This window comes from Eptatretus burgeri, chromosome 8 (assembly GCF_056783735.1).
Source record: "Eptatretus burgeri isolate ZD-2024b chromosome 8, Ebu_testis_v1, whole genome shotgun sequence".
In the NCBI taxonomy this organism is placed as follows: domain Eukaryota; kingdom Metazoa; phylum Chordata; class Myxini; order Myxiniformes; family Myxinidae; genus Eptatretus; species Eptatretus burgeri.
In genome coordinates this window covers 88,317,133-88,331,852 of record NC_140968.1, presented here as the reverse complement: position 1 = coordinate 88,331,852, position 14,720 = coordinate 88,317,133, and the positions used below count along the sequence as shown (strand labels likewise).

The 14,720-nt window shown below is 41.2% G+C and overlaps 1 protein-coding gene across 1 annotated transcript in view; it reads left to right on the top strand.

Moving 5' to 3' along the window:
- LOC147022227 (uncharacterized) overlaps nt 1-14,720 on the top strand; it is a 36,559-nt gene that overhangs the window by 19,354 nt on the left and 2,485 nt on the right. Inside the window, exons 2-3 of the mRNA XM_085892923.1 lie at nt 7,398-7,543; nt 14,386-14,521. Of these exons, the coding sequence (XP_085749049.1) occupies nt 7,398-7,543; nt 14,386-14,521 (282 nt within the window). The remainder of the gene's footprint in view (nt 1-7,397; nt 7,544-14,385; nt 14,522-14,720) is intronic.

Here is a 14,720-nt window from a genome sequence, read left to right as displayed (position 1 = left end):
CCCAAAAGACACAACGGGACTATCACGAACCCATGGAAATTCTGAATAATATTAAATGTAACTTCAGGTCCTTAACCCCCACCCCCCCACCCACACACAATCCCATGTCTGGAACCCCCCTCCCACCACACTCAAACTCTGTGCTCCCTTCCCCCTTTCTTCAAATCCTCAAACCACCTCCCAAGCCAATGAAATCCACCCTCCCACCCTCTCAAAATCCTCAAACCCCTTGATCCCAACTATGTCCCCTCTCTGCCCTCCCTTCCTCAATTCAACTGTCATCCCCTCCCCCTTTCTTTTTCAAGTCCTCAACTGCCCCAAACCCCAAGTACTCAATCCTCTTTCCACAACCCCAAGTCCACCTCCTCCCCCTTCCAATGTCTCACTCTCCCTCTTCCAACTCCATGCACCCTCACCCCCAACTCTCTGTCCTTCCCTCCCCATTTCTTCCTGTTCTTGACAACGTTACACAAATATACATAGGGAACTTTGGCGCATGAGAAGGCCACTCGGTCTATCCTGCCTGAGTTAGTGCGTTGTTCCTAATCTCGTTTGTTAAGAACAATGTTAAATGCAAATAAAGATCGAACATTAAATTCACAATCACTTCCTCCTTTGTTGCCTTATCCTTACTATAATTCATGGACCAGTGTTTGTGTGTTTGCCTGTTTGTCCCTCTACTCCTCCTACAGTTGTGGGCCGATTCCATACAAACTTGCTACATAGGATCAGCATGACCGCATTTAATGTATAGGGGTGTTTTTATCTTTTATGGTGGTCTTGGGGGCAGGGAGTGGATGCAAGTTCTCTGCGGAAATGTGTATCATGTAGCGCCCCCTCCAGGTGGGAGGGTGGGGGGGGGGTATTACAAGTCTCCATCATTTCGAGTACAGTATTCACGTCCCCATGTTTTCCAGTGCAGTGAGGCGTTTTGAATTTTAAGCAGTAGGTATGTTTTTGTTTCATGCACATACGAGGTCCATCTAAAAAGTACGGGACTGAGCGTGCTGTGTGCTCCACTCACACAACTTGAATAAACGGGTTGCATCACAGTCTTTTGCAACATTCCAGCAATATATATGATTGGTGATGGTTGACTGTGCTCATAGTGTGATTTTTTACAGGTCGTGCTTTACACGTTGTCTAGTCTGAGTCGTCGCTCTATGAGTCGTGAGCAGAGAGTTGTCAGTGGAAAAGTCTGGCATCACCAAGACCAAAGAAAGCAAGGATGTCGAAGTCGAAGGTCAAGGTGATGCTCGTCGCGTTGTTTGACTTCAAGGGCATTGTCCACTTCGAGTTTCTACCACAGGGGCAAACAGTGAATCAATACGTGTACAAGGAGATCCACCAGCGCCTCATGAGATCAGTCCGGGACAAGAGGAGGGACCTGTGGGAGAACAACGCCTGGGTGCTCCACCATGACAACGCCCTGAGCATCCGACAGTTTCTGGCGGAGAGGAACGTGCCAACTCTAGAGCAACCCCCGTATTCACCAGACTTGGCCCCTTGTGATTTTTTTTCTTATTCCCCAAGCTCAAGGGGGCGATCAAGGGGACCCGATTTCCTGATGTTGAGGCCATCAAAATGGCCGTGACGAGGGAGCTCCGGAGGATTCCAGAAGAAGCCTTCCGGGGATGCAACAAAGCGTGGAAGAAGGAGGATGGACAATTGTGTGAGACTGGAGGGAAACAATTTTGAAGGGGTCAAGCTGTGATTTCAATATATTTTTTGGAATAAAATTTCTGTGAAGTCATCCCGTTACTTTTTAGACGGACCTCATAAAGTTTTTTGGGGTTTTTTTTGCCGACACAAAAAGGTATGCATTAGAAGAACATGTTACATGCTTGGAACAAGATCGCCCATAGGGCGGGTACTCTGCTCGTTTGTATGATCGAGCTGTACCCTGGTGTTACATGCTACCAAAAAGCCTCTGTGCTCACATCATCATAACAAATCTCTTTTTGTCTCTGGAGGACAGAAATGGCCTCAGGATAACAAAATAGACAAAACTGGTTGGGTTATAACATAACGGGCTTTATATTTACTCTGTGAGCAAGCACAGTGGAATTCTAACACATCCATTGCCTCCCCACCTCTGCATGTTCCACAGATGCCTTCAGTCACTCCCCTTTCTCTTTCGAAACTTCAATCTCTTCTCCCCCACATCTTGCGCACTCCCATGACCTCTTTACACTTTCCTTTCACTCTCATTTTTACATTTTTAAACAACCCCCCATCCATCTTGACACGTAATCAAAATAAAGATCAATCACTCCATCATCGTCCCAGTAAAGGAGCCAGACGTAACAATACACGCATATGTATGTATATGTATATATATATATATATATATATATATATATATATATATATATATATATATATATGCATATGTACACCCCACACATACACATAAATAAACACACAAACACAGATATATTATGCACTGGTAAGTACTGACAAAAGCTATTGTATTTGAAGTTATAACCTTCACCTTTGAGCAATTTACTGATTTCCCAACTGCCCGGATCATCATCTGGTCACCGTTTTTCATCAAGGTTTCGATTCTTTCATTCCAAATAGAATATTCTAAGTAGATGGTCCCTAAACATTTCACTGCCACCTTGTCCATGTAAAAACATTCTACAATTACAAAGGCACTCGGTAGAGAACATACCTCCACCACATAATGCCTGATCCAGCAGGACATATCGGGGTGAATAAATTTTTGAGATATCGTGATAAATATAGTTTTTGGCCCTATGTCTCAATCGTGAAGAATCACGAAAAAATTCTCAGATCCCGATTCGGATCTTCACCAAAATCTGATCAGTTCGTCCTTGTCACAGATCCAACCTGTCCACCAAATTTCATCAAAATCCGTCCACAACTTTTTGAAATATCCTGAAAACAAACAAAAATTTGAGACAGACCAAAAAATGACAAAAATGTTCATTTTTTTTTGTCAAACTCAACAAACGGACGTGGGTGAAGACATAACCTCTTTCCACCTTCGGTGGTGTAGGTAATTAGGCATCTGATCATGCTACCTTCATACAGCAATCTGTGCATACATTGCTTCAATACTTCCTTCTAAGTATGATAACTGCACCAAAGGAATCCTTGCTTTTGCTTCAGGTCATGTCAGTCTGAGTCAATGTACAATTCAAAAGATGGGTTTTATCATCTGAAACTTGACAAATGTCGTGGAAAGCAAAGTAACACTGATGCTTTAGATTTTGTGAAGATCATTCTACGTGATGACACCTGTGCTCATAATTTCCTGCCAGTGAAGTTGAGCCAACGTGGATTGTATACACTCTTGGTACTAACCGTCAAAAAATTCAAGGTTCAGTCATAAGTCGGAAATCTTTCGGCAATTAGGTCTCCCTGGATCTTAATGGTTTAATCAATGTGTAACTTCTTGAATGTGGGGAAATCATCAGTGCACAGTAATGTATTGGACTTGTTAAACAATGAAGCTCACTTCAGGTGGGCTAATTCCGGCAACACACAGACAACAGTCAGGTATTCCATCTCATTGTGTTTCCTTACTGTCGGACGCTCACCTCCCTTTCCCACTTCTCGCTCCCCACAAAACAAAAGTGACAAATACTACTCGAGTGGAGATGGGTTGGGAAGTGTTAAATCATCCTCCATACAGTCTAATCTTGTCACCTTGTGATTGTAATCTTTTTTGCCAGCTCAAAGATCATATGGTTGGCATTAACTTTATGAACGATGAAAAGTTGAATGATTGAAACGGTTTTCGTACATCTTTCTGAAATGTTTTGTACATGAAATGTCCGGTAAGATTCACTACTACCTCTCCAGTATATGGGTATCATAAACGCACAATAAATATTTACCACTGAATGATACTAGACAGCTTTTGACAGTCTACACGAGAAGTGAGTTATCTGTTTATGCAGTCTTTATCTCACAGTAAAACAAAAATGGCAGTTCTGGTGGGACTTCAGCAGCTTTATAGGATTCTTTACGTACATTAAAAAAAAAATCAAGGTTATAAATTAATATCCAAGAGGACCAATTTGAGATAAAGAATGAAGAAACTCATCTTGCTCTTGAACGCTCGTGTTGATGGAAAAGAACAATAGATGAAATCAAAACCTGGTGTTGGCTTAATGGTTAGGTTGGTGGCTTGGGATCCTAGGGTCCTGAGTTCAATATCCGTTTGCTGCTGAATTAACACCAGGGGGTTGACTCCGCCTGTTATCCTTCTGAGGTCGGTGAAATGAGTACCAGTGTAGCAACAAAAAAAGGCTGCACATGAAGGGAAGAGGTATCAACAAATTGATTAAATCTGAAATTGGTGTGGCACAGGCATGATGGGCTGAATGGCCTCCTCCTGTGCCTAAATTCCTTGAAAATCCTTGAAAACTTTGATTGATGTATGTTAACCGCCATGGAAGGAAGGAGAAGCCGACATTTCAGGCATTAACCCTTTGTTGAAGCAAAAGTGAGAGGGGGTAGCAGAAATCTTGGATCAATGGTGGGAGGGAGTCAATGGTCTGGACATCTAAGTGGGGACTGGGGTAAGTTAAATTTGCTGCATATGATGTACAACACATAACACATGGGGTGAGGTTGACAGATATTTGGCAGGGAGGGTCAGGGTTCAGCGGTTAAAAGTCAAAGGGACTGAAAGGAAAGTGAAAATATCAGGGAAACAAACAAAAAGCTGAAGAATGACGTTAGATACATAACCTAAAGCAACTTTTAAAAGTGATACAAATAAATAGAAAAACAATAAAATATGAATAAAAAAATAATAAAGCAATGAATAAAAATTAGAATCTGAGGTCGTATGCATTGCCCTGCATACAAAACACAAGGATGACAGAAAGATAAAATGGGGAGACATAATTTGGAGAAAAGGAGAACAGAAGAGATAAGAGGAAATAGAGCACAGGAGAGAGAGGAGAGGGAAAGGAGAGGTAAGATAGATACTCGTAAAAAAAAAAAAAAATAACACGAAAAATAGAAACATCTCAAAATGCAAGGCCCATTCACGCATGCTTTGTACTCAAATTCAACTTGATGAAAACAAGAGTAAAAAAAGAGAGAAAATTTATTAGTGTTCTCTATTTACCGATAGAAACCACAGTGTGTATTTGTGTACTTGTCTGTCCCTTTCATAAGGATGATTTAAGAAGGGTTTTAAAGGCCAACCTTTAAAAACGACTGTGTGTTCACTAAAGTCTATTTTTCAGGATTTAAAAAAAAAAACTCGAAAAACATTTTTCATAAAAGAGTAATTATGTCTCTTCTATTGGAAATGTAGACGGTAACTTGAAACCGAGCCTCAAGGGCAGTGTTTAAAAAAATAACAATAAATACAAGGGAGGTGAAATTTGCTGCACATGATGTGCAACACGATAAGTGTAAAACGAGTGTTAATTTACGTCCGTAGGATGTCTCATGAATAAATAAGATAAAAGCACATCTGACGCTAGGCCGAGGCTTTAGACTTTGGCACGCTCATGAGGCTGTACCGTCAAAATGAAACTTCCCAGAGGATAAAGAAAATAGGGTCACAAATGTACAGGTACTGATTTAAAATTACGCTTCTTGCTGCAAAACATCATAATATTATCTTCCAGTATACTTGAATATTTCGAATAAAATAATTCCAACCTATCATTTTTGAGGCGCTTTTATACTTTTATACTCATACGTGTTTGTTGAAACTTTGAAGACAAAAGCTCAAATGGGAAAAGTAATTGACACACATTATAAGTGATATGTTGTACTGTATATTATATGCACACATGTTATACGTGACATATTATACATAACACACACACACACACACACACACACACACACACACACACACACACACACACACACACACACACACACACACACACACACACACACACACACACACACACACGAAGGTGGACACTTTAGGACCTGGGATGGCTCGGATTTCACAGACACTTTTTATTAATGGTGCAGTATCGGCTATTCCTAAAACATTATGATGGATTTCCGTTATTTTTCCTCGACTCTCTCCTGCCCTCCTTTTCTTCAACTCTTTCCTCTTCCATTTTTCTCCTCTTCCCCTATACACACTTTTCCTTCTCCTTTTTATCTTTCACTTATAATTTTGAGTATTCTTTAATTTATTTATTTCATTATTTTTACATGTATCCGTTTTAAAAGTTCCTGTTGTTTATTTATCTCACATCCTTTCGTTTTTTTTTGTTTTTTTTTCCCTATTCTTTTCACTTTCCTCCTAGTCCCAGTCATCTTGACTTGATCTTTGAACCCTGACCCTCCCTGTAAAAATCTGTGATTCTCACCCCTATGTGCCCCCTGACCCATAACCCTGCTTTGATACCCTCACTGCAGATTCACTCCCATACTAAGTCATCCCTCACACCTATTCCGTCTCTCTCTCTCTCTATTGCTCTGATGAATGGTTAACGCCCAAAACATCAGCTTCTCCCTGTTTCCCATGGCGGTTAGCATACCTCAATCAACATTCTGTTGATTTCCAAAATCTTAGTGTGTTGTGAATTAGTTGACAGCGCAAGGAAATAAACATTTTACAAATTAGTGTGTGAAGATAACATTGGAAGTCTGGGGTGTGTTCCGTTCGCAAGTCGTTACCGCAATGGAAGACTATACTTACAGTATTTTAAGTGAACAAGTTGCACTTGCCTCTGAGCTGTCCAATCTGAGTTCGAATCTTGGCCAAGTTCATAAACTGTAATCAGTGTGTTTCAAGGCAGGGTGCTACATCAAAGTGTGTGCCCGCGTGCCGTCTTTCGGATGGATATTACACCGGGTGTCTCATCCAGCAGCATTTGCTGGTGGATTTTAAATATCCCATGGTGTCTTCTAGGGCCGGTAGGGAAAGTTTTTTGGAACAAAGTGTTTCACGAACCTGCGGACTTGGCCTTAGATCTGACTGTAGGTGATTTGGGCAAGGATTTCTCATTTGCTCATGATGCTGATAATCACTCACCTACTCTTCACAAAATAACATGCCATTGAGATATTCAATGTCCACTTACAAACAATGCTGGCAGACTGGTCTTCTGGTCATCCTTCCGATGAAAGGTGTACACAGTGATACATTGCCCTGCATACAAAACACAAGGATGACAGCATATAGCTGGGTCGAGATTCCAACCCAGGATAGACAACATAAAAGCGAGCGCACAGACCTCTAAGCTATCTTGTCTGTTCTCTGTGTGGACAAAAACTGAATACAAATTTCCCATGACATCTGAAATTTGTCTTTTCATACGAATGATGACTTGTGATGCAACGATGCAAATGATAACTTCCATGGGGATTGCTGAGGGGGAATTGGTCACTTCCAAGTTCCAACTCAATTTAATTCATTGACTCATGTGTAGGTTCACCAAACAAGCTGCGGATTTTCATTACTTATAGAGATGTGGGCATGCTGCTGACACTGTACACCCCTCCTCAACATCAGGAGAGGAATTCAGAATTTGGTAAGCATACCAGCTCACAACTGCCTCCACTCTTCAAAAATGCGGTAAGCTCTTTAACATCCACCAGCTAGCAGACAAAACAGTCGGCTTCATGCGAATTCTAAAGTTGGTGTTTATGCCATTTATGTGTTCACAATGATGCAACACCCTGCCTGCAAAGCACCAACATGGTTGTTCATTATTGGGCCTGGACCATTATAATTTACGCATTACAATCAAATTTATTTATAAATGTACTTTTGGTGGTGCATATTTAAATTAAATTAAATAACATGTACAATCTTAGAAATCCAGTGATTACAATGTACAGGTTATGCAATACTTTAAGGTTTTGCCTCTGTACTTGGAGTAAGACCTGTTTTAATTTCATTAAACCTTTAATTGGTTCTTCGGTTAAATAAACTAAACGATGTTGCAATTGCATGTTATACAATTTATGCATTTATTCATTACCTCCAGCACCGAAGGTGAAGGAGTTTATGTTTTCACCTCCTCTCTGTCTGTTTGTTTGTCTGTCTGTCTTTTTGTGTGCAGGATATGTCAAAAAGTTGCGGGTGGATTCGGACAAAACTTAGTGGACACGTTGGGTGTGTGACTGAGAAGAATTGACTAAATTTTTGTGAAGATCTGAATCCAGATCCGATAATTTTTTAAGTGATTCTTCGCCATTGAGAGATATGGTGAAACTGATCGAAAGCACGATATCTCAAAAAGTTGTGGACGCATTCGGATGAAACTTGGTGGACAGGACAGTGTGACCACGAAAAAAAATGATGAGATTTTGGTGAAGATCCGAATCAAGATCTGGATATGAGAGTTATTTATTTTTAAAGTGATTCTTCACCATTGCGAGGCAGAGCCAAAAACGATATATAGCATGATATTTCAAAAATGTATTGGGTCCCCGATATGTTCTCGTGGATCAGGCATGATGTGGTGGAGGTAGGTGCTCTATTGAGTGCCCTTCTAGTTGCTTTTTTGTTTGTTTCTTCATCTACAGCAAGCGCAGTTCAGAGCAAGTAAAACACTGAACCACGATGAAGTATTCCAAATGTTGTCTAATGTCAAGTGATGCAAGTAACCCTTTATTGAGGTGTTACCTGATTGACTCGTTGTGCCAACACGGGACTTTCAAAATGATGTAATCCATCCTAGAATGCTTGGCACACATCCGGAGAACCCATTAGTAGCAATGCTGATTGCGGCGTGTGTGTGTGTGTGTGTGTGTGTGTGTGTGTGTGTGTGTGTGTGTGTGTGTGTGTGTGTGTGTGTGTGTGTGTGTGTGTGTGTGTGTGTGATATAAGGATTGTTATCGAACAACTCGCAAAGCTTCTGCAAGAAGCCAAAAATACTTGGAAAAGTACCTGAGAGAAAGGGAAAGAGCATAACGAAAGGGTTGGAGAACTTTCGCAGCCCCCCCCCCCCCAAAGTTCTGAGATCTTGTAGCTTTACGTACTGAAAAAACGTCTGATGATGTGGGCTGGTTCAAAGCCCGAAGGATCGTAGATGGGAGCATTCTACCCAAAGCCCCAATAATCCCTGCCAATTAATGGACATAAAACCTTGTGGGAGTGCCTCATGTGATCATGGCAGGCTTGGTTATTTATTTAATGGACCGACGTCTGTTATGGGGAAGACAGCGCATCTGGTTTGGATGCTTTTTAATAACGATGGGAAGGTCCTATCTGGGGCTCGTCAATGCACAGAGTAAATTTAAAATCAACTTTTAAAATGATACTGTTGTAGTTATGGAAAAGACCCCAGGGAGTTACATCAATCACATGAAAGATCTCTGGAGTTTAGATATTTCCATCGTGATTGTTTGGTTAGGTTACACATCCTCTTCGATCAGGGGAAATGTGGATGCATTGTGATTGGAGGTAGAACCTTCCCCATTCTTCTCTTCATTTCCAAAACTTCATTTTCTAACTTCGTATTCGAACCTCATTTCTCAATCGTTAGTTTCTGACATGCAAATTCGAACCCCCGTTTTCATGATTCATTCTCAAACACACATCCTCAAACCATGTCACTTCACCAGTATTTCGGCCAGGTAATCGCCATTCCAGTGTTGTAATGGTCATGGTTCTTCGTCGTTCCAGCAATGGATCAAACGATGCTTTTCCTGAAACACCCTGTCCCCTACCCCCACGCCCCCTCCCCCCATCCCTGATGCTCCAGTAACCAATTCCAGCCACTGGGTCGCAGCATGCCTAAGCCAATTGGGTCGGTTGCCGAGAGTCAACGTGATGAGCAACACCGTGCAGGGGACATTAAGAACCCAGCACAGAGTGGTTGGAGTGGAGTTGACGTTCAGATCAGGCATAGTCAAAGTCTGAGAAGAGAGCAGTCCAGAACCTGAAGGAGTTTGCATCCAGTCTGGGGGTTAACATCAGAGGCGTGAAAATTATTATTAACCCAGCACGACCGAGCGGAATGCAAAGCTGCCGAGCAGGACGAGAGGACACTTTCCAAAACTAAGAGCGGAATGCAAAGCACCAAGCTAGGCTAGCGCTACCAAAAGGAAATGTGAGGGCACGAAGGAGGGCACTCCCAAACATGTCAGGCAATATACGGATGTCCCTCACATCCTGGCGACGCAAAAGGTGCAATGGGCGGCGCTCCCCAAACTGCCAGGTTAAACCGATGCTGAACAAGCAGGGAGAACCAATTTCTTACATGTCTTTCATACATGCACCACTTAACCTTGCATCTTTCAACACATACACCTCATGGCTAGCCTATTGTGGAGCATCAATGAATGACACAAGACCCTCAACAGTTCTTTTCAGAGCTAAGCACCACACGATACTGCATGACATTGCACCTCCCAACTGCTTCTGACTTACCGACATCGACACCTTGTTGAGACCCATGGGGACCAAGCCTGCAAACGTACGGGTGAGAAAGGAGTTGCCAACACGGCCCAACTTCTTCTTTCTTTCTGTCCCCTTGTCTATCTAATTTCCGCATGCACCTGTCTGCATTAAGGCTGGTTGTATAAGGTGTTTCTTTGAGTGCTTAGGATAAGATGATTGCTGAAGTGACACTGTAATCTCTTGTAAATGCGTGCCTGTTTAATACAAGATTTGTTGTTTCCAAACCTGCTCAGTGTCTTATTTCCTCCATTGGTTAGATGTAGTGTACATAATAAATTGAGAGGAACTTGTGAGCCAGTAATTTGCTCCACTAGCTGAGCCAACCACTGACCTATGGTTTTACTCAGCCAGACATAATAAGTCGACAGGGTGGGAAGCCGAGAGTGCAGTTCCCCAGTTGGGATAGCTGAATCACCAGTATAGAAACGGGATTGTGGGCGTGAGGACCCAATTAGATTTAGCTGCCTCAACTTGCTTCTGTGGTTGCCCAGCAACCCCTCTGGTTGTGGAGTTATCCGTGGCTTGTCAGTTTCAGGGTCACAGGTTGGGAAGTGGGTCCCAGAGAGGCAACTTGTGACCCAGCGACATCCCCTTAACAATATATATTATAAAAGGAGCCATGTCTGTCTGTCTGTTTGTTGTGTTTTCACTTGAGAACAGATTAACGGATTTCAATAAGTCCAACTATGGTGGATTCAGAAAAACACCCAGGAAGGTTTGTGACAAAAAAAATTTTTTATGGGTACATAGGCACACATGGCTATACTGCAAGTGCCAACTTGCGACACTGGTTCTCCCCGCACTCGCAGGAATCCTTTTTCTTCTTGCCCTGTTGATTATCCATCACAGCAAAGATCGGTATTTCTTTCAGCGAAGTGACGGGTCTTATATTCTAGTGTACTATAAATCATGTTGGGTGGGGAGAGGAGGGTGGGAGCTGTGAGGGCTGTTATAAATATATTGTTTGTTTGTTTTTGGGACCACAAGATAAATTATACTAGATTTTTGCATCTACTGCTAAAATGAGAAGTGTGTATGTGTGTGTGTGTGTGTGTGTGTGTGTGTGTGTGTGTGTGTGTGTGTGTGTGTGTGTGTGTGTGTGTGTGTGTGTGTGTGTGTGTGTGTGTGTGAGAGAGATAACCACTGCTGCCACTCAATATATTGTATCAACATGAAATAGTAGGAACTGAACAGTTCTCATGCACTGATATTTCTCGTATTTCTACACATTTCCACGAGTCCGATTTGCATCCAGGAACACAACAATTATGATTAACCATTTTGAAATTGCCATTCTTTGGTTTAAATCCTGAAAAAAAAATTTTGAAAGACTATTTGAATTACAGATTTTGTGTGAGCAACAGCAGGTTAAAACTGCCCAAATAGCAGAACTGAGTCGATGAAAACGTACACATATTGCATGCACGAAAGGCCGTGTTAACAATCATATGTTATTTTGAAAGTCCCATATTATTGAGATTGCGGTACTTGTAATTCTAACTGCTTTAAAAAAAGTGAGTTGTGTAAAAAAAAGTCAGATAATGTAAGACATCACAAATCAACCAAGTGTATTCACATACAAAGTGCAGGGTGGTATTTAAGGTAGTTTATCATCGGAGTGTTGGGGAAGCAACACCAGTTTTGTTTACGGTGATACCGCCAGTGCGAAAATTGCTTTGATAATGTAACCGCCAAATGGGTGAAAAATTTAAGGTGGAGCACAGTATCATGTTGGGTAAAGTCAAAACTGGAAAGAAGACATCATCTCCATCTACAAATACTTTGCATCCATGACATCTGATTCCAAACAAATGAAGATTGTTTCTTGCATCGCGTCAATCCTGGACCTCAGGGCCGATTTCAGAAATTCAAATGACGCCTAATGAAGGCAAATTACATTTCAACGGATTTCTCATCTGTCTAATGATTTGAAACATCAAATTTCTACGTCCTGTCTGAAAGGCCAATGATCATGCTTATATGAAAAACAAACAAACTGGGACAACGGAAAACTCGGGACAACAGAAAACAATCCAAATGTCCATATTGAGTTTCAGCACTTGCCCATATCCTATCCGACCTTATATCTTCAAGTAACAAGGATGACATATTGGAACATGTCATGCAAAAAGTCTGTTCATCCACCGTTAGCGGTGAGAAGCAGTAAGCATTTCTTGTTCTACAGGTGTTCCTCCAACCTTATAAAGTTCTGTGATAAATGCAGCTCAGGATAGAAAATGAACCAATAATAATTAATTCCTACTTTTATTATCCCCATGCTTTTGAAAAGAACGGGGGATATTGTAATCGACTCTGAATGTCTGTATGTCCGTTCTCCATCTGTCCATCCATCACGCCATCTCCTCCTAAACAGTTGTGCAGAAATTTATCAAACTTGGTAGTTATGATCACCACATGGGAGGAAGGTGCAAGAGCAGTATCATTTTGGCCACACTCCCTGGGGTGGGATTAAAAGGTCAAATGCCAAAAATGCAATTATGGGCACATTTTAAAACATTATAAAATGAAATGTTGAATATGCGATTAACATTGGAGGACACATAAAATATGTGACGATGTCGTGGATTTGACTCCCGGTTCATGCCCCAGGGGAAGGGGACTTCGTGTCACAGGGTCAAAACAGGAAAATACATTGGGAATTGGGTCATTCCTGGTGGAACTTTTTGACATCTTTCAACTATGCTTTCGTTGGGAAGCAGAGGAATTTGCGATGGCACGCCATCGACTTCGCTCGAGTTACCCTCACCGAAGGATTCTGAGAGGGTATTGCACTTGGGTCCATTTGTTTGTCTGTCTGTCTGTTTGTTTGTCAGCACAGAACTTTCATGTTTTTCTTCACAACCGCTTGTCGGATTGAGACGAAATTTTCACCCGAGGTGGGACAACTCATGGAGAATGTTTAAATGATAATTATGATGTCATAGGTCACGTGGTGTGGCAGCCATATTGGAAAAACGGAAAAAAATTGGACCTCTGTATCTCTGAAACCGCACCAAGGAAAAGCAACTACTCCTCATGGGGAATGAGTGTGCTTTTTATGATATCATAGGTGCCCTCGTTATGATGTCATAATTGCATATGTAGAATGCCACATCCAATTAGTATGAAAATTTTTGAGGGTTATCTCGGGATAAAATGGTCCACAGAAAAGAAAATAATGACGTCATGGGTCATGTGATTCGGCAGCCATATATATATATATATTTATATATATATATATATATAAAATATACATATATATATATATATATATATATATATATATATATATATAGATATATATATATATATATATATAGATATATATATATATCTTCTTCTTCATCTTTCGGCTGCTCCCGGTAGGGGTTGCCACTGCGGATCATACGTATGATCCACATAGTGATTTGGCACATGTTTTTATGCCGGATGCCCTTCCTGACACAACCCTGATCGCCTCTTATGAGGCAGGGATATGGTACACCTATTTTAACCGGGGTATACACCAGCCCAGTAAACTGGTACTCATTTTTTGATACTGATTATCATTTATATATGATATCATTATATATATATGTATATTTTTTTAAGAAACCTTCAAAAATCTTCTCTGAAGTGGCCGAACAGATCGAGGTGAATCTTTACTTGTATGACTGCCTGTCCATGAGAAACAAAAGGTTCACACATATGATGCCATTGGTCACATGGTTTGGTAGCCATATTGGATTTACCATAAAGCTATAAAAAATACACCACTCAAAAGAAGTCCTGGCGAGGATTTGCAATCTCTGATTGATCTTTTTCTTGTTTTAGTTTGGCAGGGTGCTACATATTTTTTTGTTCATTTCCATTGCCTTCCTTTAGAAGAAAACGACTTGTTTTTTCTGTCAAGGCCCTAACCATATCCCTTTTCCCCTTCCTTACACTACACTTGTTAATGATGATTATCGTCTCCCAGCCCACTAACGATAAGATGTTTCCTGATTTTCCTAATGGCTCCCTATTAGACCGACAATGTCTGGGGTCCATTGGAACAAGCAAACCACGAGGAGTGGCAACGAATGATGGGAAATCTATTCCCCACCAATGACCATTGCCTTTTGCTTTCGGCTGTGGGTGTTTCTGATGAGGCAGTTTCCTGCAGTGAGTTGAAAGAGAACTGCTAAAGCACATAAAATGCACTTAACATGGGCAAGCACCTGTTTTGCTTCAGGGGTGCATGGTATCACCGCAAGATATTAGTTTGACATGCTTTCTTCCATTATGGCATCTCTGGTTAATACAGTTATTATACAGTTTTCGCATTTTTGAGTGCAAAAACATTTGAGCCTAGTATCTTTTA